Source organism: Bacillus rossius (assembly GCF_032445375.1).
Source record: "Bacillus rossius redtenbacheri isolate Brsri chromosome 9 unlocalized genomic scaffold, Brsri_v3 Brsri_v3_scf9_1, whole genome shotgun sequence".
Taxonomy (NCBI): domain Eukaryota; kingdom Metazoa; phylum Arthropoda; class Insecta; order Phasmatodea; family Bacillidae; genus Bacillus; species Bacillus rossius.
The window spans coordinates 21,757,275-21,782,429 of record NW_026962012.1 but is presented as its reverse complement, the minus strand read 5'-3'; the positions used below and the strand labels follow the sequence as shown (position 1 = coordinate 21,782,429).

General features: G+C 37.4%; 1 protein-coding gene across 1 annotated transcript in view; it reads right to left on the bottom strand.

Moving 5' to 3' along the window:
- LOC134542620 (nose resistant to fluoxetine protein 6-like) overlaps window positions 1–25,155 on the bottom strand; it is a 249,973-nt gene that overhangs the window by 105,537 nt on the left and 119,281 nt on the right. The window contains exons 7-8 of the mRNA XM_063387020.1: window positions 22,625–22,747; window positions 3,646–3,811 (exon numbers count right to left, since the gene is read on the bottom strand). Coding sequence (XP_063243090.1) covers window positions 3,646–3,811; window positions 22,625–22,747 — 289 coding nt within the window. The remainder of the gene's footprint in view (window positions 1–3,645; window positions 3,812–22,624; window positions 22,748–25,155) is intronic.

Below are 25,155 nucleotides of genomic sequence, written 5' to 3'. Positions count from 1 at the left end.
GTGCCTTTTCGTTGACGGTGCTTCCAAATGTGCTGCCTTTTCGATGGCGTTGCTTCCAAATGTGGTGCCTTTTCGTTGGCGGTGCTGACTTTTCGTTGTCGGTGCTTCCAAATGTGGTGCCTTTTCGTTGTCGGTGCTTCCAAATGTTATGTCTTTTCGTTGTCGCTGCTGTCTTTTCGTTGTCGGTGCTTCCAAATGTGCTGCCTTTTCGTTGGCGGAGCTGCCTTTTTGATGGTGGTGTTGTCTTTTCGTTGTTGGTGCTTCCTTTTTGTTGATTGCGCGTAGTACAAAATGTAGTGATTAAATATTTACTAGTTTATCATCTCTTGGTGTCACTAAAATATTTTTTAAGGTTACTTGGTCCTTTAGAATGTATAAAAATGTCACGATGGATTAATTGAATATAATTAGCTATCGACGAAGGTCATGCGGTCCTGAAATGACTAGCCTATACGTCTGATAATGACATGACTCGGTCTCATGGACTGTAGACAATTGATCTATATGTGTGGCTTTGTACATGAACGGTTTATATGTTATTTAGATTAATGAAAAATTATACTTTCATAATAGGCTAATCGGCACTGTATTAATTCGTTGGTCCGGTATATTGACTTGAGTTGATTTTCGTAGAGTGAATGATTAATAAACTCCGCGAAAGGTAATGGAAAACAGAACCTAACATTTATTTAATAATTAGTTACACTTGTCACTGTTCAAGTATTGCATCGAGGACAGGAGCGGATCGAATCAATATTTAAATTAATGAGTGATTTATTTATGAATTTTGGAACTTTTCCCGAATTTCTAGCTAAATAAATACGGATTTTCAAGATGGCGTCCAAATTTCAAGATGGCGGGTGTCACAGTAATAAATGATTAAGTGCACTCTAGCGGATAAGAATTAAACTAACATGGTATCGGCACACTGTAGCAGACGAAAACAAGATGGTGGTCTCCAGCAGGTGGTAGCTCCTGGTAGCATCTACTGAACATAAAATGTCGGGTCCGTGATGGTCGACAAGGACAAAGTCAAATTTCAAGGTCAAGGTTAAATTTCAATGTCAAGGGCAAATTTCAAGGTCAATGTCAAATTTCAAGGTCAAGGTCAAAGTTCAAGGTCAAATTTCAAGGTCAAGGTCAAAGTTCAAGGTCAAGGTCAAAGTTCAATGTCAACAGTTGAGGACAAAGGTATGGTGACAAGATAATTATACCAACATGGTATCAGCACACTCTAGCGGACGAAAACAAGATGGTGACCTCCAGCGGGTGATTTCAAGATGGCGGCCGTCACGAAAAAGTGTAACGGTGGTTTTAAGGATTTTTTATTATTTAATTCGATTAGTTAATTTTTTAATGATTTTTAAATTTTTTCCCGAATCTCTAGCATTAAAATTACGGATTTTCAAGATGGCATCTAAATTTTAAGATGGCGACCATAACGATAATTGCAACATTAATAGGATCCAATATGGTGGCCGTAACATAAAGTGTAAGAATGACATGGTACTCAACCAAGATGGCGGGTGTAACGAAATATGTAAAATTTATATAATCCAAGATGGCGACCGTAACGATAACTGCAACAGTGGTTTTTAAGATTTTTATTTAATTCGATCAAATAATTTTTTTAATGATTTTTAAAAATTTTCCCGATTTTCTAACATAAAAATTGCGGATTTTCAAGATGGCGGGCGTAACGCTCATTGCAACGGTGACGTCATAATCCTAAAAGAGACTTATCGGAGGCTGTAGTTAAGGATGCTTAAGCCTATATCAGGAATTTGTGTTCTTTCTAAGGCAAAAGACATTTGTGGTTTTTCGAAATCCTAATTTTTCCTCGAAACGGGAATTTTTCCCTCGAAAACGGGAAATTTTGAGTCATTTTGAGTCAATTTTGAGGAATTTTGAGGAATTTTGAGTAAAAAATGGCCGCCGTGACGTCACAATCCAAGATGGCGGACCGACAATCACAATCCACATCCTGCATCCTGTCCCAGAAAATACATTCGTATACTACTGTTAAGGTATTCAATGCTGGATGCAGTAAGCTAAAAACAGTGAACATATTTTCGCTGCATGGAATATGAGAAAATGTTAAACATTTCTTTTTTGAATATTGGCGAACATATAAGATGTTAAGTAGGCTACATTTTGTTCTTAAAATGTTCCATAAGTTAATAGAAGTTTCACAAATATATACAGAATAAAAAGATTCCTCCAATTTTACATAGGCTACACCTGTAGGCGGGGCCGAAAGGGATGTTTTTAAATTTAGATTTCTTAACATCGGGTTTCGAGTGATTTGTAATTTAACTTATTTGTAGCGATTTTAATATTTTAAGTATATATTTTTAAAAATTTAGAATAACCGTGAGCCTGCGAATAAGGGGGAGCCCAATGTAGATCCTCTTTACTTAGAACTGTTTATTGTTAACAGAGATTTTAAACCCTCAAATAAAGAAAAGATAGAGCGTTTTTTACTAAGTTAAAATACAAAATTTGTTGTATTACATCGTTTGAAGACAAGATGAATCAAACATACAATCTTATAGACACACAGATAAAAATTTAAAATATAATCATATACATATTTTGATATCTAAATTATGTAAATATATGTTTTAGTAGTTTTATCATAATTTCAGACAATGTAGATTTTTTTTACCTAGAACCGTTTATTATATGTAAAAATTTTAAAACAAATTTAAAATGTTTTCAGAGCTTATTTTATGAATTAAAAAAAAATTTCTATAACATTTGAGAAAAATAAGAAAAATTTTAAACATATTTTCATTTGTCAGATTAAAAATCTAACGAAAATTTCTATAATTATTATCCACTATTCATTAAAATATTTTATTCTGAGAACACATTTCACTTAATTTTTTCACCTATTTGTAATAAAATATATTACGAAAAATTAAAAAAAGACAATTTGCAAAAAAATAATATATTTAACATCTTCGATTGCAAAAAGTGTCGTAACTATTGAAATTCGAAATAAGTTTTTTTAATAGTGTTTATTCATTTTAAATCCAAATTATGTTACACTACGAGTGCATTTTCAATTACAACATTATTTAGTCCAATTATGTTAAAAAAAACGTTTCTTAAAATAATAAATCAATACTGAAAAAAATACAAAACAAAAAAAATAAATCTTAAGAAATGTTCAAAAATAAATATTCCCACACAGAAAATATAAATGTTAAAATCCAAATTAAGATAAAAATTTATTGTAAAATATTGCATATATATAAATGGAAATTTATATAATTTAAAATGTATTATGAAATTTTTCACAAATGGCCTAAATAAAAAACTTTAATTAGCCAAATATTTTGTCTATGTATATATGTGTGAGATATTAAAATAGTTCTTCATTTTACAATCTAATGCATTAAAATATATTAGCCTAAAAAAAGTTCTATGGGGAAGGAAGGTGAAAGAAAAACAAACATAACTAACAATTATTTGATCTATTTAGCTTGCCTTTTCTTAGAAAAAAGAAAGGATATGGAAAACAGCAGTGCATATCAAATTTCAAAACTCAAAAAATTACAAACATTAATGGTACAGTTGAAAACCAAAGATTGATATTGTTTTGAAAAGCATATACCTGTTAGATAAAGCAAGACTCACCATCTCCGAGTTGGGAAAGAGACTGTTGATGTACAAAGCGTTCCGCCACCAGTAGTGCGCGCAGTTGATGTGGTTGGCAACGCTGGGTTCGAAGACAGTGTTGTTGCGCACCCAGCGCACAGACACCTCAACTACTCCCAGCACGAACAAGTAGGCCGGAGTCAGTCTGCAACAAAGCCACAAGCACCTCACCCTGGTCCCAGCACGAACAAGTAGGCCGGAGTCAGTCTGAAACAATGCCACAAGCACCTCACCCTGGTCCCAGCACGAACAAGTAGGCCGGAGTCAGTCTGCAACAATGCCACAAGCACCTCACCCTGGTCCCAGCACGAAAAAGTAGGCCGGAGTCAGTCTGCAACAATGCCACAAGCACCTCACCCTGGTCCCAGCACGAACAAGTAGGCCGGAGTCAGTCTGCAACAATGCCACAAGCACCTCACCCTGGTCCCAGCACGAACAAGTAGGCCGGAGTCAGTCTGCAACAATGCCACAAGCACCTCACCCTGGTCCCAACACGAACAAGTAGGCCGGAGTCAGTCTGCAACAATGCCACAAGCACCTCACCCTGGTCCCAGCACGAACAAGTAGGCCGGAGTCAGTCTGCAACAATGCCACAAGCACCTCACCCTGGTCCCAGCACGAACAAGTAGGCCGGAGTCAGTCTGCAACAATGCCACAAGCACCTCACCCTGGTCCCAGCACGAACAAGTAGGCCGGAGTCAGTCTGCAACAATGCCACAAGCACCTCACCCTGGTCCCAGCACGAACAAGTAGGCCGGAGTCAGTCTGCAACAATGCCACAAGCACCTCACCCTGGTCCCAGCACGAACAAGTAGGCCGGAGTCAGTCTGCAACAATGCCACAAGCACCTCACCCTGGTCCCAACACGAACAAGTAGGCCGGAGTCAGTCTGCAACAATGCCACAAGCACCTCACCCTGGTCCCAGCACGAACAAGTAGGCCGGAGTCAGTCTGCAACAATGCCACAAGCACCTCACCCTGGTCCCAGCACGAACAAGTAGGCCGGAGTCAGTCTGCAACAATGGTACAAGCACCTCACCCTGATCCCAACACGAACAAGTAGGCCGGAGTCAGTCTGCAACAATGCCACAAGCACCTCACCCTGGTCCCAGCACGAACAAGTAGGCCGGAGTCAGTCTGCAACAATGCCACAAGCACCTCACCCTGGTCCCAGCACGAACAAGTAGGCCGGAGTCAGTCTGCAACAATGCCACAAGCACCTCACCCTGATCCCAACACGAACAAGTAGGCCGGAGTCAGTCTGCAACAATGCCACAAGCACCTCACCCTGGTCCCAGCACGAACAAGTAGGCCGGAGTCAGTCTGCAACAATGCCACAAGCACCTCACCCTGGTCCCAGCACGAACAAGTAGGCCGGAGTCAGTCTGCAACAATGTTACAAGCACCTCACCCTGGTCCCAGCACGAACAAGTAGGCCGGAGTCAGTCTGCAACAATGCCACAAGCACCTCACCCTGGTCCCAGCACGAACAAGTAGGCCGGAGTCAGTCTGCAACAATGCCACAAGCACCTCACCCTGGTCCCAGCACGAACAATTAGGCCGGAGTCAGTCTGCAACAATGCCACAAGCACCTCACCCTGGTCCCAGTACGAACAAGTAGGCCGGAGTCAGTCTGCAACAATGCCACAAGCACCTCACCCTGGTCCCAGCACGAACAAGTAGGCCGGAGTCAGTCTGCAACAATGCCACAAGCACCTCACCCTGGTCCCAGCACGAACAAGTAGGCCGGAGTCAGTCTGCAACAATGCCACAAGCACCTCACCCTGGTCCCAGCACGAACAAGTAGGCCGGAGTCAGTCTGCAACAATGCCACAAGCACCTCACCCTGGTCCCAGCACGAACAAGTAGGCCGGAGTCAGTCTGCAACAATGCCATAAGCACCTCACCCTGGTCCCAACACGAACAAGTAGGCCGGAGTCAGTCTGCAACAATGCCACAAGCACCTCACCCTGGTCCCAGCACGAACAAGTAGGCCGGAGTCAGTCTGCAACAATGCCACAAGCACCTCACCCTGGTCCCAGCACGAACAAGTAGGCCGGAGTCAGTCTGCAACAATGCCACAAGCACCTCACCCTGGTCCCAGCACGAACAAGTAGGCCGGAGTCAGTCTGCAACAATGCCACAAGCACCTCACCCTGGTCCCAGCACGAACAAGTAGGCCGGAGTCAGTCTGCAACAATGCCACAAGCACCTCACCCTGGTCCCAGCACGAACAAGTAGGCCGGAGTCAGTCTGCAACAATGCCACAAGCACCTCACCCTGGTCCCAACACGAACAAGTAGGCCGGAGTCAGTCTGCAACAATGCCACAAGCACCTCACCCTGGTCCCAGCACGAACAAGTAGGCCGGAGTCAGTCTGCAACAATGCCACAAGCACCTCACCCTGGTCCCAGCACGAACAAGTAGGCCGGAGTCAGTCTGCAACAATGCCACAAGCACCTCACCCTGGTCCCAACACGAACAAGTAGGCCGGAGTCAGTCTGCAACAATGCCACAAGCACCTCACCCTGGTCCCAGCACGAACAAGTAGGCTGGAGTCAGTCTGCAACAATGCCACAAGCACCTCACCCTGGTCCCAGCACGAACAAGTAGGCCGGAGTCAGTCTGCAACAATGCCACAAGCACCTCACCCTGGTCCCAGCACGAACAAGTAGGCCGGAGTCAGTCTGCAACAATGCCACAAGCACCTCACCCTGGTCCCAGCACGAACAAGTAGGCCGGAGTCAGTCTGCAACAATGCAACAAGCACCTCACCCTGGTCCCAGCACGAACAAGTAGTCCGGAGTCAGTCTGCAACAATGCCACAAGCACCTCACCCTGGTCCCAGCACGAACAAGTAGGCCGGAGTCAGTCTGCAACAATGCCACAAGCACCTCACCCTGGTCCCAGCACGAACAAGTAGGCCGGAGTCAGTCTGCAACAATGCCACAAGCACCTCACCCTGGTCCCAGCACGAACAAGTAGGCCGGAGTCAGTCTGCAACAATGCCACAAGCACCTCACCCTGGTCCCAGCACGAAAAAGTAGGCCGGAGTCAGTCTGCAACAATGCCACAAGCACCTCACCCTGGTCCCAGCACGAACAAGTAGGCCGGAGTCAGTCTGCAACAATGGTACAAGCACCTCACCCTGGTCCCAGCACGAACAAGTAGGCCGGAGTCAGTCTGCAACAATGCCACAAGCACCTCACCCTGGTCCAAGCACGAACAAGTAGGCCGGAGTTAGTCTGCAACAATGCTACAAGCACCTCACCCTGGTCCCAACACGCCCACATAGAGTGAAATTAGACTACCTCAGCACAAAAAGCCCTAGAATCAGTTAGTGGGCCTATGCCCCAAAATACAAACAAACAAGTACCTCAACCTTCAACACTCCAAAATGAATAGATGGCTCTGTGAATGAATGCTAAAAGCCACAAGGAAAGTGAACATATCCCGCGCCTCCCACCACTCGCCGCTTTAACCAATAAGTCTAACCTAGTCTGCAACAACCATATAACAAGCGAACCTGTCTCTTTCCTCGTAAATACTCCGAACACAAACAGATTAGCCGGTGAGTTTCTACAACAACCACATTACTGCCAGCACTTTTATAAGTTGTATCTGTGTGTGTGTTTGTGTGAACTTGACTTCTACCACTTAAATACGCACAGCACGAATTATATAAACCGGAGTCAGACGAGAAAAAAACCACATAAATGAACTTATGTTTCGTCCCCTCCAACACACCATACACAAAAAATACCAATACGTCCTTGCAATTGGAAAGATGGATCAAAATCACACACTATTGCCGGTTTTCATGGTGAAAAATAGCTATGACATATGTCGATAAAAATGTTAAATCAAAAGGACCCAGTCAGTCTGCAATAAACACAAAACAAATTAACTTGTATATCTGTCCTCCAACACTCCCAGCATCAACAAAGAAACCGTTGTTAGTCTAATTTTGAAACAATACAGATAAAACATGTTGGTTTTACTCCTCCAGGGTCATTATGAATAAGTAGGAAGGAATCAGTTTGCCACTTATTGTATAAAACTGGACCTGTCCCACTCACTAAAGGATAACACAGCGTCAGTTTGCCCCAACCACAAGAGAAGTGAACATTCTGCCTCTCCTCCTCCGGTCGTACTCGAACTGTTCAGTTGCAGCAACCTCAATATGACATATTCAGTCCCTCATCATGGTAACATACTTTATTTAAAAAACATGCTTACTGTGAAGTTATTTTTTGTAAAAAAAATGAATGAATTTTACCGTTGTGTCAGTCACTGCTGTAACAGTATTTTGAGAATGCGTATGAGTATTATTGAAAAGCCGATACTGGCTCACTTAATAAATAAAATTTCACATTTTTATATGAAAATTTAAGGGTATTTGTACATCGTTTTATAACTTATTACATCAAAGTTCAACCACAAATACGTTTTTCACATCAAATTTTACATTTTTCACGCCGAATTTAAAGGTTATTTTAGACAACTATAAAGTTAACATAAAACTTGAACGCCAATATTTGACATAAAAACAGCAAAAAAAAATTAAAAGACAGAATATGTGAATGTTTATTTTCAATCAAAAATTATATGGACTCCAATATTCGGAGCCCTATATTCCCAGTGATAAACAAAAGTAAAATAAAAATGCTACCCTAGCCACAACGAAAGTAAATAAATTTTCATGTAATATGTAAATGCGAGAAAAAATTGAAAAACTTTATTATTTCGGGATCTGAAAGTTTAGACCCGTTTAAAATAATATATATAATATATATGTGAAATATAAATATAAAAAAGCTAAGTCCTAAATTCTATATCATGTATTGTTCTCCCAATTTTTTTAGTTTTACATAAAATTTTTTTTGTTACAAATTATTAGAAAAATGAAACAAAAAAAGTATTCCTCAGCATACTAAACAATTCATATGAGTTTGCTAAACTGCAAAAACTAGAAGATAATATAAAATATTCTGCTGCAGAAATTGCCTATAATGATCTAACTTTGGTAACTGTGTAACTTTTTTCTAGATGGTAAGTATTTACAGATAGTCATGTAGAGAAATTGTATAAAAATTATTTGAAAATAATAAATGACAGAAACAATTTTTTTTAAATATAAAGGTAAAAGAAATGAAAAAAGTGAAAAAAGGCATTACATGCTATTTAGCAGTGAACATTTTCATTGCTTTTAAATATTAGGTACTAACAATGTTTGTCACCATATATGCATTATACCCTTGACTATATTTAATCTTTACTGCACATAAAATGCGAAAATATAATTTTTTGTTCAATACATCATATAATATTAATAAACATGTTACTTTATGATGTTTACACGACAGTTCATCAAGTGTAACTTTTAACTGCGAGAAATGCTTTTATTTCTTGCGGAATGACTAAAAGCGTGGGGCGCTTTGTCGAGGTTAAATAGATGTACATGATTATCAAAGAACCAAAAATTGCCTTGTGATTTGTACTAGAGTACGTTAGTGTGAGAAACATATGACAGTCATTGAAAAATTATGAATGTAACCAATACTTTAATTTTTTCAATGGGATATATTTGGAGACCCCAGTATTTTCACACGGCTAACTGTATGGGGCTTTGTTCCAATCAAGAGTTGCAAGTTAAGTGAAGGTCTATATTCAATATAATCCACAGCAGGGAAGATTATTGAATGACCACAGACAACGTGCAATATAGAATTTCCAGAGGTTCTTCATCACAGAATATTTTATAATTTAATATATATATATTTATATTTATATTTATATATACAGCCGGGGAGCATAGGTTTGGAATACACATAATGGATATGCAGATTAGGTAATAAATCTCTTTCACCCCTCCCCAACCCAACACCCTCTCACAGTCAGTCATAAGTCTATTGTTATATTGTTCTTTCCCCTCTTGTAACCACGCCCCCTTCCCTCTTCCCAACGAAGGCTAACCCATAAATCATTATTTATTAATTTTTTTTTCAGTGATTTATTGTTGTAAGTAACCGGTGTACTCCCCCTCCCCCTTTTCAAACATCTTTCCCACAACTTATTTATTTATTTTTTTTTAAATTTCCTGCTGGACTTATTGAGGAGTTGGGAGGTAGTTGTCACTGTTGACGGTCATCTTGGATATCGGCCGTCTTGAATGATGTCACAGTTAGTTAAGAAATTGGAAGGTAGGTAGTGCTGGGTGTTTTTTTTATTTATTTTTTAAATTGAGTGTGGTGGCTGTAAATCGATCCATTACCACTCAAGTGATCTCCCGGTAGGGAGGCGAGCACTTTATCCACTTCTTTAAAGATGGGTGGCACACCGTTAATTTTGACAGTCACCAGGGTGCTAATCATCTACCACTCCCCTTAATATTATATTTTTGTATGTCACCCCGAGTCATTGTGAAATTGTAGTTGTGGTTGTTGGAGTATTAAGACAACAAAAATTACATACATGTCTTACCCGGGATTCGAAGCTACTAGACAAAGGACTGAAATGAATACAACAAAGTAATGAAAAGGTATTTGAGGGGGGTGGAGGGGTTGAAATTTATAACTTGGAGGATGATGAGGGTATTCAAATCAATAATGAGGAGGAGGGAAACGGAAGAAGGGGGTGGGTAGGATAAAGGGAGAAAGCTGGAATGAGTTTTTCAGAATTAAATTAATAATATAATTAATGTCGATATTCAAATCACTACTAGAGTGTAGTGTCAGATATGGCTACCAAGTTGACCAACATATTTAATGTTTGAAATGGTGGCAGGAAGATCATGCAGCATTTAAAATATTCAAAATGGCAGTAAGAGTATGCCACAGTCGCAAGCTTTAGTTGTGTTACTCACGTTTAGAAAATAGTGAAGAAATGGTGGGACGAGAGAACAACATTTAAAATTTTCAAAATAGCAGAAACATTTCAAAATGGCATCCATAAGTAGTGTTACATATTAGTTTTTGATTTGGCAAAAACGTTTTTTTTTTATATATTCAAGTCACCTAGAATTTGAACTACTAGATACTAAACATTGGCTACGCACATCCATCGCAGATTCAATACCAAATAAAATAAACATTAGTTGCGCCCCTCCAAAAACATGCAAAGTGAAATCTTACCTAAATAAATGTTCTGTTCCCATTCTTACGCACGAAATTTAACATCGGAAACGAGCGCATCAGGGTACACGCCCGAAGAAAAAATACATACAGTGCTAATTTTTGAACATTAACTGACACGCAACATGAAAATTAATGCGGAAATAAAGCCAAAACAATTGAAAAACAATTGGATAAATACTAAAATTTTAACAAAGATTTCTGAAAAATAAAGATACACAATCCACCTAATTCCATTTCTATAAAATTCACATAAAACGCAGGTTATCATTAAAGCCCGATACTAGTTTCCAAGAAGGCGATAAATTACAAGACCTACTTCCCCCCCCCCCCTTGCAGGTTCATGCTCCCCAACCCCTGTATCCCTCTCCCCGCACGAGACATACAGCAGTGTCATGCTCCATGGGAGTCTTCCTCGAGACAGGGCGACCACTGAGACGCACATAACTTACGCAGTAGCCGTCACTCACATTACCACCGACGAAAGAACATTATTAAAAAACACGGGTGCGCACATCTCCGGCCTTTCATTTGCGCTCCAGAAGAAACAGTCCGCCAGAGAGAAGCACACCATTCCACTCGCAACCATTCGAGCAGAGAACCTGCTAGTTTCCAAGTACCAATCTTGTTTCAAAATTATAAAAAAATTAATATAATATTTGGTAACACTATTTAACTAATAAACCTTTTAGATATACAGCTTCCACTTACTGATATACCTTATACTCCAGCAAAACCTTCCTTAATACCACTCATTTATAAAAAAAAAAGTCAAACATATGTAAAACAACATAACATTACAAAAAACTTATATTTATAGCAATCTAAATTACAAAAAACCAGCTATAATGCCAGCAAAATTATATACAAACATAAAGAGTACATTACAAAAACAATAATTACCATTTATTAATTGGACTTGAAAATAGGCAGTAAATTTAGAGTATTTAAATTTATTTTTTATGTGAGCAAGAACCATATCGACTTTACCCAGCTTCGTCCAACAAACACCTGCACTAAGATCACAAAGGTTTATTAGCTACCAATATTATATGCAAGACATACCCCAGAACTCTAACCTAGAGTCTCAATACTGAAACCCCGACACTCATGCAAGCTTACCCATGCGAAGGAAAATGAAGGTATACAATTTTCACCATCTCTGAATCTTGCACTCTGTAATTCGGACCGAAACGCCAGTCAACTCATTTCAACCAACAACTTGTAAGAATAATAAAAGTGATCTACATCACGACAGTTCTCATATCCAGATCGCCAACTCCTGTACCACTCATTAAAACATTAATATATAATAATTACTTCATCATAAACCCAAATCTAGCTCTTATAAACAAGAAAATACATTTTGGTGTTAAATACAAATTGTTTTAATTTTAATAGAACTCTTTTAAATCTTTCCCATAGAAATCTGTAAGAACAAAAAATAAATTGTTTTATTTGAAACACAAAATTTGTTTTAAAGTACGTATTAACTTCTTGAAATAGTTAAATTTAAGGCAACATATTTCCTACTAGCATTAAATTAAGGGCTACTTGAAATAAACCCTACTATTCTCGTGAACAGATGCAACAGATACATCACATAAAAAATCAAGTAGAGAAATAACATTCATTTTTTCTGAAGCGAACTGGTATAGGTGTACCTATGTGAAATTACAGTACATATTCCCTCAATATCCATTCGGGCTTAATACATAGTTTTTAATTAAGAATGGTTTGGGTATCAGACACCGGGTTTTATTATGCAGTATAAGAAATCTGTGTTAGAATATATTCAGAATGAGTAATTCGAAAGAATATAAAAACTGTATCTTTTAAATGTTGCTCTGTGGAATCAAAAGTTGAAGTGGTACATATCTCCAAATGTCCTTGAATTGTGTTGAAAGAGAGTGCATTTAAACCTGTTTTCCTCTATTTATTTTCTCTGATATAAGTATGCATTGAATTTGTTGTTTAATGATATAAAAGTTTGTTAAAGTATTTAATCCACATGTCAATACACACTGTGCTGCGAAAAAGTAACATTTTGGCACAATTCAAGGTTTTGCCTTATTTTTATAATTTTATGATATGATGGGTCTGGTTAATTTAAATTTCTTTCCTTACTGTACTCTCCAACTTAAACTTTGTGTTCTCCAACACCTCGGGCGCATGATACAGCAGTCTCTTGTTAGGTCAGCAAGGCTCATCAAGTTTCCCTCGCTTCTGGACACGACTTCAGATGTAATATCCCTTCCCCACCGGGCCCCGACCGAGACTCGTTCTCTGAGTTACTGCAGCTGTCAGCCTCGTCTGAGGCAAAAGCTTTCTAAGATGTCGACTGAGGTCGGCGACTTTGTCAGGCTTGAAGATCTTGTTTGCCATCGCCAGGACACGCCGGAGAGGCCAGTTCCACCAAGTTCCCACTTCGTCCAAATTAGCGTCCTTTTCTTTAAATATGGTTACTTTTTAATTTTTTTTATAATCGGCTTCCAAATATGCTTAATTTTTCTGTTTGCTTTCTTTTTAATGAGCTTTAAATGTGCTTCCTTTTTTGAATGTTGCATTTTTTATGTTGTTTTGATTCGCGTATCAATGTATATGGATCATGTTTTTGAATACTATATTTTTCGAGAGGTCGCGGGCATATGAGTCCCAGACGATAGGACTTTGTTTGTTATTTGCTACGATGGTGTACGGATAACCTAGTTCTACTCGTCTGATACACAAGTCCGGTATCTGACTATTCTTGATAACTGGATGACATCTTTAACATCTTTAAAGTTGAATTCGATGGAAGTTGTACCATCATCTATGGGTACCGTGATGGTAGCGACGACGAAGGCACAGCAGATTCCATTGGCATCGTCGACGACAACCGTGAAGACCTAGATGGATGGTTTACTACTAGCAGTGCAGAACCTGGCGGTAGCAATGTCGATGCAGTGGAGACCCCGACAGCCACGGAGACATAGATGGCATCGACGCCCGATGACGACGATGAACTCGATGGAATGTTTATCATCGCCACCGACGACATTAGAGGAGACTTCAACAGGTTTGGTTTCATTACCATAAGAGTCCTTTTTGACTGCAGTGCTGGCTGCAGAATAAACCTAGATGAGTTATATTTCGATAGAAAAGTAGCATTCAAATATTTTTGATTCGCCAATAACTAACGAGCATCAATGCCGTTACTGTGACATGATGTTCTCGAACAGCAATGTTCGTCGACACAAGAAGAAATAATGTGCTAAGAAACCTGCTCGCAAAATGTTTGGCTGTGAAAAATGCCATAAGCAGTTTGCCAGAAAAGAAAATACTGAAACGCACTTGAAGACATGCATAGATCTTGCTGTATACCAGAAACTAAAGGTTTCTGGCATAGGTGTTGCTGTATGCCAGAAACTAAAGGTTTCATTTTAACAACGACGTATTGATGTGCATAAGAGTACACAGGAAATTGGTACAACAGCAGTAATATTAGCATCTGGTTCGGATCTAAAATTTTCGTCTTCTTTGACTAGATTTCTGGCGGCTACTGCGATAGGTCGTTCACATTTACCCATGATGTATGAATACATGAGAAAAATAAATGTACTAATAATCCATTTCATATGAAGTTCCGCTGCGATAAATGTCATGTTATGTTCTAATGTATTGACTCTTTGAGACGATATAAGAAAAACTGTAGAGGTAAGGTCCATTTGCCTGCTGTTGAATTACCTGCAGACATTTTACTTCTCGGTTTTGGTTGAAGACTCGTATACATACAAATACACAGGCAGATATTCAGCAACCGATTGCGATGACGGACATGAAACTAAACACAAGACTGTGCTTGGTGCTTTAAATGTTAAATGATGATAGATTATACTTGGCGAAATCTGTACTTAGTGGAATTTTGAAAGACTACTGTTATTTAAATACACTTAGTGAGTCGTTAGACATTTGTACATTTATTGTTGATATTAAGCAGAACATTATCAATCAACTTACGGATGAAGTAGCAACATATGCACCTTTAAAATGTAACTTGTGGCTGGACTGTGTATATGTTAAACCGTATCTGCTCGATGACCAAGAAAAGACGTGCGTTTTCAAGACAATGAATACTGCTCTTTACATATCACACGACACAGAATTTATTGTCTGTTAAACACTGTATCAAGAAACTCTGTTAAGAAGAGGAAGACTATGGTCTTTAAAGCATCTGGCTGTTCTATGTCTTCAGTAAACCGATTGGAGCTGAGAATTAGTCAGTTCACGTCAATGCAGAACTAATTTGTTATTAAACTGCTAACTGTCGCATGTGTTCCTGTGGTGTAATCATTTTACTTTTTTGTACATTTGTATATGTAAATTATTTTGTTGATTTTAATTGAATTATGTCTTCTGCACGAGTAAGGATCGAACCGAGGTTTGTAGAATTAATCATTATTTAAATAAATTATTTTTGATTTTTTTTGGGGATTTTTTCATAATTTCTAGCTTAAAAATTATGCTATTTTATGATGGTGGCCTAAGATCAAGATGGCAGGCGCTCTGGCAATATATATTTACTTCACTCTATCGGGAAAATATTTAACTAATATGGCAGCAGCCCATTATCGCAGAGAAATATACATCATATCCATTTTGGCAGCCTCCATCAGATGAAAACATAATGGCCACCGTGACGTCATGCCGACTAACGATATATCCGCCTTGGCATTAGTGATGGGATTAGTCTCCCGGTGGTTTCAGTGGAGGAAGGATATATTTCAATTTTTATTTTGCTCTCTCCGATTTTGAACCGAGAACTCCATTATGTATGTTAATTTTTATTAAAATAAATTAACTTTTTAATATAATTTATTATCTGTCCTGTTAAATAATATAATATTTATGGGTTTTCAATACAGCCGACAATTTTCCAAAATTGGAAAAAGTTGTTTTTATTAAAATTTAATAAGTTTTTCTAATAAATTAATTTTTTTTATAAAAATGGTTAATATTTACTGATTTTCATGACGGCGACCATAACGAAAAGTGCAACGATCGTGCCTGAGGTCAATGTCGTGATATCTGCGGCTTACACGAAGCTGTTGTATTCTTAAACCACAAATTTTAATATTTATAGATAGCAAATGGAAAAAAAAGATAAGACCATATTTGTGTTTTGTAGTCTATAATAGTTCTCATTACCTCCAACTAAAGCGTCCACAGTTATTTTTAAAAATTTCCACCGATCACTTTCAGTTCGTCACAAAGAGTTTAACAATTGTATTATTTTTGTTTACATCACCCTTATAAATACAAATAATGTTTTTTTTTCAAAACCAGTTTTACTAAAAGGTAACATGCAGCATTTCAACCTTCTGCATATTGGTAATTGAACATAACTGCTTAAAATACATTCAATGAAAGTAACACCATTAATAGTATAGCCCATGCAACACCATTAAATGCTAATTCCTGGGTTACGCTGTTATCAACCGCCAATTTTGGAGTGATGGATGCTATGGATAAGATCCAGAAATGGTGGCTGGAAATGGATTCCAGCAGTGAGACGAATATATTAAAAGTAGTTTCTCTCAAAGTCTTCGGGTCTAAGAAAACAAATGTACAAAGCCAGTGAATACATTTACTGGTAACCCTGTAACTATTGAGAATAATATAGCTACATTTACCATTCTTCCAGACGACGAAAAACGTTTAATCTAGCAATAATAACATTGAAATAATTTATCTAAATTTTAACAACAATTTAGTTTGTCAATAATGGAAACATCTGTCGAACTGAAAATCTGCTGACCCTATTCAGTATCTACACACAACACTGTTATTCCGATTCGAGCAGAACTGATTCTGGACACTAGACCAGCATTCCCTTGTGCCCTCCGACTAACTATAAGTGGATTGTGATGGTAAGGAAGATGCGTCTAAGAAAACTACAAGATCACAGGGCGTTTTTTTCCCCGACTTCTGTGATAACTTTAGAATAAAAGGTCACATGGAAGAGATACCAGAAATGAATAAAGAAAGATAGTCATATCACTTACAAAAACCATACATCCTAAAACCAGACATCACAAATAAAACATTTGTGTGGTATTCGAATTTTCTGCCAAAAATTCATTGAGACAGTCGTTGAACGAACTGTTTCTAACCAGGAGAAAACCCTAGCATAATATAAGGGACTTATTCATTCAGTTTCGTCTACAGTAAGTTGGTTTCCCTGATGACACCCACCAAAATTGGTATTCCAATTGTGGTAGATTCATGTTATCAAGACTACCGAGGCATGTTCTTGTGGTTAGACACATCAACAATTTTCAAGGAGTATCTGCTAAAGGCATTATCTTCGGATGTCGACATCATCATTTCTGGTATTTTGGACTCTTCATTGATTGTCAAAAGATAAAGAAAACAGTTTTTTCTCAGGCTATCTATGTTTTTTATATATATGTATGAATAGTGTGATAATAGAGCTGCGTCCGTAAGAAAGAGCTAAAACTTCATCGGAAAGTAGTTGACATATTAAGGTGTAGTAGGTTTCGTCTTCAAAAATTTACCAGCAATAGTTGTACCATTCTCAGGACTTTGCATCAGTTGCAACTTCAGCCAAACATAAGCATTTTTAAACAATGGTAATGAAACAAAATGACTTATAGATAATCGGCCTGCAGTGGGTCCCCAGAAGTGAAATGTTCTTTTACAAGGTCAAACATTTAAGAGGTTCATTGACCTAAAGATATACTACTGTCGGACTAGGCACATATCTTTGATCTGCTAGGGAGACTATCGTCATTTGTGCTAATGGCATGACATATGATTCATGTGTAGGATGGAATACAGAACTTCCAGATGCCCTGAAAATTATGTTGTTTAAATAGAAAAAAATAAGCTTGTGTCCAACATACCAACATTCTTGGAGTTTTTGTGGTTAACATACCATTTTTAAAATTGGAAATTGTTTACTTATCAGAAAGCTCTGGGAAAGGATATACTGCAGTAGTATACCTGCCTATTATCTGTATGGTTATCCCAGTGGTAGTGTATCTAATAATCCCTTTGTCTACGAAAGCCCTCCTAAGAAAGTCAACCTGTCAGACGTGAACTCTGTGGGATTTAAATAATACAATTTTCTTGTAATTTTGAATTTTTTTTCTGATTGTTAAGATTGAATTATAAAATTAGTTTTATTTAATACTTAATTGAACACTGTTTTGTACAGTATCCCATTAAGAAAACCTGAAATATGGACAAAGAAAAAAAACACAACCACATAGAAAATAAGCTAGGAGAGGTTGGATAGTCCTCTATGAGACCACAGGTTCTCTGGGAAACTGAAGAGCCCAGTGTGTTTAGTATAATGGGTCAAAGGGCTAAGTACACAGTCCACTGTCTAGTTAGCTGAGTGAGCTAGAGTGTTAAGGTGGTGATGATGCTGGGATGGGTAGCCGTAGCCATTCATCATAGACAACTTTCTGATTGCTTTCCTGATTGTGTAAATGGCATAAACCATTTCCTCGCTTATGGGGGCCTAAGGGCCGAAATTCTTATGCGAAGAGCGCTGTGCTAACAGAGAAAAGCTTGGGGGTAACAACCCCCATGAATTTGTAGTACTTGATGCAGAGAAATCCGCTGGTGGCAGGGTCCAAGTGCACCGGGGCCTAAATGGCTGTATACCTCCATGGCCTTGGCAAGGAAAGTTGGAGGAGTGACCGAGATAACTTCGAGGTTAGCCCCTAAATGCTACCTAAGTTGATAGTAGTGCGGGAGGATAGATGTTTTAAATGGACTTCCTGCTGAGGTTTCCTCTGTCGGCTCTGGATCAGCTTAGGTTGGTTTCTCACCTGGTGGTTGTGGTGCTCCTATCACTGGTAGCAAGTTTGGAGGGTTCCCTAACCCTGTGAAAAGCTGACGCGGTAAGTGGCGAAGGAGGTGCAGTTAATAGCCTGGACAGCTAGGAGAGGTTAAATAGGCCTCCACCGGACACTGGTTTTCTGGGTGATTGAGAGGTTCCAGAATGATATGGCAGATTGGGGTAGGAGCCAGCAGTACTGATAAGGTAAAAGGGCTAAGGAGACAGTAAACGGTCTGGTTAGCTGAGTGAGCTAGGGCGACGAGGTGGTGATGTGCCTCAGCCTCTCATCATAGCTATGGCTCCAACGGCTTCCCCAATTGCGCAAATAGCATAACCATTTCCATGACCATGGGAGCCCTAAGGTGGAAAGGCTCATACTAAGAGCATTGGGTTGAAAAAAAGAACGTTTTGGGGGGAACACCCATGAATGTGTAACTATAATGCCAAGAAGGGTATAGATAAACTACTTGGAAAATAATCACTCTGTAAAGTACAATTCGTGGTTGGAATGTACTTAGAGTAAACCTGAGCCATTTAAAGACCAGACTTGTATTCAAGAATATTGTTACGAACGCGAGAGACCAGACCGCATGCTAGGTTCGGAGCTGGCTGGTGGCCCAGCATGGTCACTGACGTCATGCACCATCCATTGATGTAAGACATGCCACGCATGCCTGGCCGGATTACAAGGGTCTTCGCTACCCCCTCCTCGCCCTGCCCCGGCGCTGGACAGCCTGTGGGAATCCTGCTGACCATCGCGCGAGCTGCCGATGCCATTCTCGATGCTTCGGGCGTCGGGTCGGCGCGGGATGACACGACTGGGCCCAGCCGCGCTCGTCACTTCTAGAAGGGCGCCAGGGTCTATATAAGCCTGGACGTAGGCCTCCGCGGGAGTGGCTCGGCGAAGGGAAGTACGACGGCGGCGACGGAGTGTGACGAGGGGTGCTGCCCAGCGAGGTGTGCGGTGCGTAAGGACTTGAGATACTGAGTGCAAGTAATTGATTAGTAGGCATTTTAAGTAAGATTATTTATTAGTGTTGTAAATATCAGCAGTCAATAAAACTGTGCAATAAACAAATAATTGGGCTATCCCTATACGAACCCAGTTCTTCCTACTCAACAGTTTTTTTAAAATAAAATTGACAAGAATACTGCTCATTTCTTAACACTCGGCAAAAAAGAGTTTGTAAATGATGGTACTAAAAAAATAAGTCGCGAAGAGGAAGAATACCAGGAGAAAGGTAGCGGATGGACACCTAGCCATGTGGATCGATTGCAATTCAGAACAAGCAGAATCTTCTCACTGAATGAGTAACATTTATTAAATTGCCGGTTTTTAATTGTTATAGAGCAGAACATACAAAATACATAATATTTGTGAAAATGTTTTTTTATTTATTTATCCTGGTGCATTTAATTTTATGGTAAAATATTGCTTTGAAGTTAAATTTATTAAGTAAATATTTTTCATTCTAAATTATTATTTTCTTCATGAACTAAAGATCGTACTGAACGAATAAATCATTCACTTTTTTAAAGGTAATTTTTAAAATATTTTGAATTTTTTTTCAAATTTCTAGGTTAATAATTACAGATATTCAGTATGGCGGCCAAGATGGTCGACCACATGTCGGATGCTAGGATAGCAGACAATCTGGTTATTGACACTACTGCTGTGCTCGAGAGGGTAAAAAAAGGGTATACTTATGTACGCACGTTATAAGTTATACTTACATGGCATATTAAAATACTAAACTTTAATTTTGCATTAAAATAATTGTCTCCAAATAAAATAATCAAAGATTTGGAGTGATATTATAAATATGGATGGTAAAGTATAAATTTAATAAAATTAAAAATTCTGTAAGCGGGCATACCATAGCCATGCCTTTAGATGACATATAATTTTAAATGCGATCTAGACAATATTGCATTTTGTTATGCTTGTTGTAAATTAAACCATGTTTTTAACTTTATGTTTGCTATCTGGACTTAGTAGATGTGTTTGCCAAGTGATGTACTGTACCCCGAAGATTATTTACAGTTCCCCTTATGTGTGTGTACCGAGCAAATGTAAATTATTTGGCGTGTGTATATTAATAAGCATGGCAATATGATAATGTGTTAAGTTTGCCTGCTCCGTTTTGAATTCTACCAAACACATTGGTGCATTGCTGCTTGACAAGTCAGAAGTCCAACTTTAGACATAAAATGAACAAAAAATATTTTAATGTTCTCTAATATTTGAAACACTCGTAATCAGTCATTTTAAGTAAACTTTTACTAGTGTCTTTACGAGTCTTCAGTGGAATAGAAAAAATAAATTAAATGGTTTATATAAGCTAAAAATAGATTAATAACCATAATGGAAATGTCTCTACATATTGTCACAATTTTAATGCTAACACCGGATCCATCTTCAGAATTGAAATTTGCGAAAGTATGCGGAAGTAGGCAAAGGCATATAAAAGTATTAGAAAGTTTGTACACCCTACACAAGTATTTGAGGGTAGTTGCAATCACACGCTGTTGCTACGCTCAGTGACCGCGCCATCGAGCAATCTTTTACTCTTTCTTTCCCCCTCCATCACACCGATAGACAGTAACGCAAACGTTAAACCCGAGAACCTCGTATAATAAGTAAATAACTTCAAAAAATTAACATGGTGGCAGCGAACTCTAGCAGATGAAAACAACATGGTTAGTACAAAATGGCTGCCATGACGACATTATGTTGAATGCCTTGGTAGCAGTGGTGAGAGGTCAGTCTAATTAAGGACATCAATGAGGAAAGAACTGTCACCATTATTTTTTATAAGTGTATCCACCAGGAATAACATTGAATTGTGATCGTTTAAGTAATTTAGTATTGGTAAGTTTTAAATTTTTTCATGCACTTTTTTATACTTTTTATAAATTAAAGATATTTAATTTAATTTACCATTTCGGACCCATAGGCTTGGAGGCTTGAGTGTTGGTCATTTTAAGGAATCGAAGCCTAGGCGAGAAAAAAAACCATACAAAATTATATTTAATAAAAGAAGGGGGAAACTTTCCCACGAAAATGGGATCTTTCCTGAAGTAGAGAAATTTTTAAGGAATTGAAGATTTTTTTCGAGGGAAAATGGGACATTTTTACAACAAAATAGCCACCGTGATATAACAATCCAAGTTGGCCGCCGGGTTTATAAAATTTTTAACCGTTGTTTTAAAAATTATGACCAGCAATGCCTTCATATATATTTACTTTAAAAAATTTTCTACCAGAAAGTTATATGAGTTGCTCAGTGTGTTTACTTAACTTTGTATCACTTAATTGAGTTATAAATAAATGCTTGGTTGGAATCTGAATTTAATTTGTGAAACAACTACATTTTATGGTAATAATGGTACAGTGAATTAAATTAATAAAAAAGGGTGATTTAAAAATTTATTAAAATATTCAGTTTAATTGATATTTTTTATGTGAGATCACACAGAGCCGTCATCCCAAAGATACGCGAGGATCAGCAAGGATTGGTATTTCATGTAAGTTTATTTGCTGGCAGCAGATCCCAATTATTTACGGGGTACAGGAAGTCCAGATGAGCAAATTATCTTTGTTATGGTCACTGATAACATAGTTTTACAGTGATGGTGGGAGCTTGATGTTAGTCAGATAAAACAAAAATTCAGTTAGTATCACTAAAATCAGTTTTTTAAAATGTCACGGCTTAGTTTGTCCCAAACATGGAAGGTCCACTGCAGATAATCATGCAATCATACCAGGACTTACATATGACTCTGAAGGATTTCCTTATCCAGTTCAGGCTTGACCTTTATTTAAGCACATTTTTTTTTTTAGTTTTCAACAGTTTTGTTTGTTTGTTAAGTTCAACAGTTTTCTAACAAATTTGTATGATTTTTTTTTTCTAGTATAAAGAAGCAGTAAATATTCATGTAACAATATATATGATTGGTACAATGAACTCACCTTATAAACCTGTAGAGCATTAAATAAAGAAGTTTAAAAATTTTTGTTTTCAAGCTTGGCTTCTTCATGTCGCTTTTCCTTTTGCTTGAAGCTTTCAAGTAAACAAATGTTACCAGGAGACCACTGAAAATATAAAATCAAAGTTAGTTTTTTTATCAGATAATAAATAAAACAATGCTTCAGATATTAATTAATACATATAAATAATTTAAATACATATATTAATAAGTTAGAAACAAAATTTACTTAAAATAATATTCAAATATAAAAGCTATGTGTTAAGCCGAAAATAAATAATTGTGTACCATTATTAAAATAAATGTTTAAGAAGAAAAAATATCTTTATTGATTTTACACAACTATAATTAAAAATTGAATCATATAAATTATTACAAATGAATGTAAAAAAAGGAGTTTTAGGGTTGCAGCGGAAATAGGAGAAATTATATATATATTCAAAAATAAAACAACAAACATACATTTTCTACACAAAATTTGACTGAACCACCTTAAGCAACCAAGCAAATTGGCACTTCAGCCTACTTGGCATAAAAGGTCCGAATTAGATTATTCGGTATTTCTTAATGTTCACAGGCAAAAATTCAAAACACCTTTTGTATAACCAAGATAATAATGCATCATGTACAATATAACGTAAAAAAATTATAACAATGGAACCAGGAAACTCTTTATGTGGTAAGGTCATAACTCAATATGGTCCACACATATTTATTTATTGCATTTGGATTTTCATAACTCACATATTTATATAGGATAGCTTATTCTTGTGTGGTTTCATTTTTATTTAGATCTTAAGTATCCATATTGATGTGTCCTACAAGTTCCTAATATTCAGACCAAGTGTCAGATCTATTTTTATAAGTATTTATTATGTATAAACTAATTTAATGCATACAATTCTTTTTATTCATAATGGAATCGTTAGGTTGAACCTTTTCCCAAATAAAAAATAAAATTGAAATAATATGTAAACCATTTATACAAAACAAAATCGCCGTATGATTCATTTCATTTTAAAGGTCAACTTGTTACATAATGAAGAGTGACTAGATTATTTTATTCATTAGACAGCATGTCTTTGTATCCTTGAAATTTATTTACAAAGCATTCTAATAAAATCAGCCCCCTGATGGATGTATGGGGAGGACTGATGTACAGAATTCATATTGTATTATGGATCACTCTTCAATTTCTAGACAACTGCTGCTTTACACGCCTTAATTCGTTCTAATTTTGCGACTAGAGTGCGGTTAATTCTTTTAATTGGTAACAACAGGTATTCTTTTGGCCTGAAACTACCTGATGTGCTCATGTTTCATCAAGGAAAACTAAATGAAGACCACTATCACACTGCTCATAAATATATAATATCAAACTAAATCTCAAATTTTGGATATTCACTAATCCACACCCGTTACGACTCTTGGAAGTTGATTTCAGTGGAATGAGTTCTTCGTGGATGTTCATATTGCATTTCACACATGCAAAATTCAAGTTTGCGTGTCTTATAGTTCAAGTCAGAATATCAGCCACTCTATTTACTAACCCAGCTCCGTACCCCTCCTTGGGATCTGGTTCCCTTCAAATTAATTATTAGTAAAAATTAACTTTGCTTAAGGAACATGTGTGCCAAATGACACGTTTGTAGAACTTATTTCATCAAAGTTTCAAGCAATTAATTCCCTCCGCATTTCAGCCAGCCTTGTGAGTTAATTTACGCCAATTTTCTAAAAGAATGCTCGTATCGCAAAAGGAACATGCTGGCCAAATTTCATGTGTAAATATCTTAGATTTCCGGAGAAAGTTTCACTTAACAATTACATAAGACATCCCCTTCACCTCCTAAGGAGTTGATTAGCGAAAATTTAATTTTTAGTTTATGATAATTAATAAAGTATAAGGAAAAATTCTGCATAGTTTCAAGTTCCGAAGATAGTGTGACTCACCCAATTATATAACCTATCCATTGAACCTCTTGGGAGGTGATTTCCGTTAAATCATTTCTTGCTGAATGCTTATATAGCATAAGGAGCATACCTGCAAAATTTCAAGTTACTTGGTCATATAGTTCTGGAGAAAGTGTTAACAAATAATTCCTCCATCCCACCCCCTGCGGGGTTGATTTTCGTAAAATAAATTTTTGATGATGCTAACTTTCAAGTTTAACTTGCATATTTTTCAGACATAGTGGCACTCACTTTATTCTTTTATTTAGGCCAAATTAATTTTTTTTAAGTGTTTCTGTAACATTGGGAACATATTTGTCAAATTTCAAGTCTGCGTGTGTTATAATTACAAAAAACGTGTTTTTAGTGAGCCAATAAGTGGATTACGCTTCTAAATATTGAAAGATAATGAATAAATTTTATTGCGGAAACATTAAAAAATATTATACTCCTTGGTTATGTTTTCAGAATAACATATTGTTAATTTTGATACAAATTTCCAGTTAATCACTTGTGGTTGGTAAGTAATTTATATGCCACATCAATAGTTTAGATCTAAACTAT